Below are 3,284 nucleotides of genomic sequence, written 5' to 3' on the forward strand. Positions count from 1 at the left end.
GTACCATTTGGCCTATTATCTCACTGATGGGATTTATCCTGACTGGGCGACTTTTATTCAATCTATCCGTCTACCACAAAGTGAGAAACATTCATTATTTGCTAAAACCCAAGAAGCTGTACGGAAAGATGTTGAACGTGCCTTTGGAGTCCTGCAAGCTAGATTTGCCGTCGTCAGAAATCCATCTAATTTATGGGATAAACAAAAAATAGGAAATATTATGAGAGCATGTATCATCCTCTATAATATGATTGTCGAGGATGAACGGGCAGCAAGGACACAATATGTGGTTCCTGGATTTGAAGAAAGTGAAGAGGAAAGATTTTCCGTCAATATGCCTTCGCCTCTCGGCAATACAATGGATCGTCGAACGAACGTTCGCAATAGACAAGCCCATCATAATTTAAAAAATGATTTGATTGAAAATATATGAACTAAATTTGGACATCTTCCAAATAACATGTAATTTATAAGTTTTTATGAATTTAAAAATGTTTGTTTCCTTTTAATTATGTTTTTTTAATTTTTTTTCTTTTTTTTAAATTTTTTGTTGTTGTAATTTTCTTTTTCTTTCAATTTAATGTTAAACTTCTCTTTTATGTTTTATTTAAAATGTATCTTTTATATCTTATCACACATTAAAATAAATATTATAAAATATGCTAAGATTTTTTTTTTGTCTTACCAATAATCAACAAATTTACAAAAGTCCTTAAGCATTTGTCCCTAACTAAAAAATAATACTAATTTATTCTATGGACAAAATTTTGTAGAACCAATAATGTTGCTCTTATAGTATTTTTCTGTAGTTTTTTTTTTTTTGGATCAATGTATTCTTCTGTAGTTATCATTATGCCGCCAACAGTTTAAACAAAATAGAATAACTTGCAAATGATTTGAACTGCACGTAGTATAATGTATGCGAAAATAAGTTAAGGTTCATGATTGTTTGACCAGAAAAATAAGTTCACCAATTAAACGTGTTAGGCGTAAACATGGAAACGAATCGCATCAGACAGCAATGAGATTTAATTAAAAAAGACACGACGATGATCTGACCATAATAATACATTAAATGACCAAAATACGCTCTTCATCTCCGAGAAGGTCTTATATAAACAAACGAAACTGAGAGCCCAGTTTCAACACAGATCCAAAATAAAACCATCAATGGCGTCAGAAAACAACGGATCCACCGCCGCGGAAACGCCGAGGAAGGTAGCACTCGTCACCGGAATCACCGGCCAAGACGGATCGTACCTGACGGAGCTCCTCCTCGAGAAAGGCTACGAAGTCCACGGCCTGATCCGCCGATCATCGAACTTCAACACCCAGCGGATCAACCACATCTACATCGACCCGCACAACGCCAACAAAGCCCTCATGAAGCTCCACTACGCCGACCTCTCCGACGCATCCTCCCTCCGTCGCTGGCTCGACGTGATCAAACCCGACGAAGTCTACAACCTCGCCGCGCAGTCTCACGTCGCCGTCTCCTTCGAGATCCCTGATTACACCGCCGACGTCGTCGCCACCGGCGCTCTCCGCCTCCTCGAAGCCGTCAGATCTCACACCGTCGACAGCGGTCGTACCGTCAAGTACTACCAAGCCGGGTCTTCCGAGATGTTCGGTGCAACTCCACCACCGCAGTCCGAAACGACGCCGTTTCATCCGAGGTCTCCCTACGCCGCGTCGAAAGTCGCTGCGCATTGGTACACTGTGAACTACCGTGAGGCTTACGGTCTTTTTGCCTGTAACGGGATCTTGTTCAACCACGAGTCCCCGCGCCGCGGAGAGAACTTCGTGACGAGGAAGATAACGAGAGCCTTGGGGAGGATCAAGGTGGGTTTGCAGAGGAAGCTCTTTCTCGGGAATCTCCAGGCGTCGAGAGACTGGGGGTTCGCGGGGGATTATGTTGAAGCGATGTGGCTGATGCTGCAGCAAGAGAAGGCGGATGATTACGTTGTGGCCACGGAGGAGTCGCATACCGTGGAGGAGTTTCTTGAGGTTTCGTTTGGGTACTTGGGGCTGAACTGGAAGGATCATGTGGAGATTGACGAGAGGTACTTCAGGCCTGCTGAAGTTGATAATCTTAAAGGAGATGCTAGCAAGGCTAAGGAGGTGTTGGGGTGGAAGCCCAAAGTTGGGTTTGAGAAGCTGGTGAAGATGATGGTTGATGAAGATCTTGAGATTGCTAAGAGGGAGAAGTTGCTTGTTGATGCTGGTCACATGGATGCTCAGCAGCAACCTTGATTGAGATCGAATCTGGTTCTATAGAGTTTGAAAGTTTCTCTTTTTTTTTAATATATTTTTTTTTTGCTTTGATGATTGTTTTTCTTGTCGTTTTGGTTCTAGTTTCTTGTCGTTTTATATAAAGCATAGTGGATTTTGTATGAAAAGGACAAAAGGAAGCACATCCTCGGTTCTTGCAAGTCTCTGTCTCTCCCAAAGTTACATCAAACAAAGTTGACTCTTTTGCTTTCCCATTCGAATGAGCTCTTAGTCCACATGAAAACATTACATAACTCAAAGATATCACTTAACATTTTAAAGTTGCATCTGGACTCTCTGTCTCAGACACAAATCAAAACTTGCATTTGCGAATATAGTACTGATCACAGAAGCCACATAGTTTATAGTCAGCATTGAACCACATGGAGAGCGACAAAACGCTCCGTTTCCACATGCTATATTTTACTTTACAAGATGAAGGGTTATGTTATGAAACTCACATTGAAATTGAAATTGAGATGGACATGGAACCTATAAAAGTTAACATAGTATCTATAGTACAAAAAGATTCAAGTATGATAGTACATGAGGAACATACATACGTTTACTCAGTACTACTAACTAGTTCTATACTTGAATCATACCAAAAAAAAAAAAAACTTAACGGATTCAAATCTATATATAAAGAAACCGAATGAAATATAGGGGTTATTTATGCTGAATTAATAGTTCAGTTCGAAGTTCTTTTTAATGATAGATTCAATTTTAAGTTATAAATTTATAACGTTCAATAATTAAATGAATTTACTTATGCTGAACAAACAAATATCTGTCACAAAAAGATGATGCAATTTCTCTAAAATTGTTTTTTTTTTCATATATCCGAAGCCAGAATGCTACCTAAGGTAGCTCGAAGCCACCCAGAGCATAACGTAGATTGAATTTTAAGTTATAACGTTCAATAATTAAATGAATTTATTTATGCTGAACAAACAAATATCTATGTCACATAAAGATGATGCAATTTTGTAAAAAAAAAAAAAAAAAAAAAA

The 3,284-nt window shown here is 38.9% G+C and overlaps 1 protein-coding gene across 1 annotated transcript; it reads left to right on the forward strand.

Annotated features, from left to right (window-relative positions):
* Positions 1 to 1,085: 1,085 nt before the first annotated feature.
* LOC106344201 (GDP-mannose 4,6 dehydratase 2-like) lies at positions 1,086 to 2,436 on the forward strand. The gene has a single exon (XM_013783619.1). It carries the CDS (start codon positions 1,171 to 1,173, stop codon positions 2,251 to 2,253), a length of 1,083 nt encoding a protein of 360 aa, XP_013639073.1. The 5' UTR covers positions 1,086 to 1,170; the 3' UTR covers positions 2,254 to 2,436.
* The last annotated feature ends 848 nt before the right edge of the window (positions 2,437 to 3,284 follow it).

The sequence above is a fragment of the Brassica oleracea genome, chromosome C1, assembly GCF_000695525.1.
Source record: "Brassica oleracea var. oleracea cultivar TO1000 chromosome C1, BOL, whole genome shotgun sequence".
NCBI classification, from domain to species: domain Eukaryota; kingdom Viridiplantae; phylum Streptophyta; class Magnoliopsida; order Brassicales; family Brassicaceae; genus Brassica; species Brassica oleracea.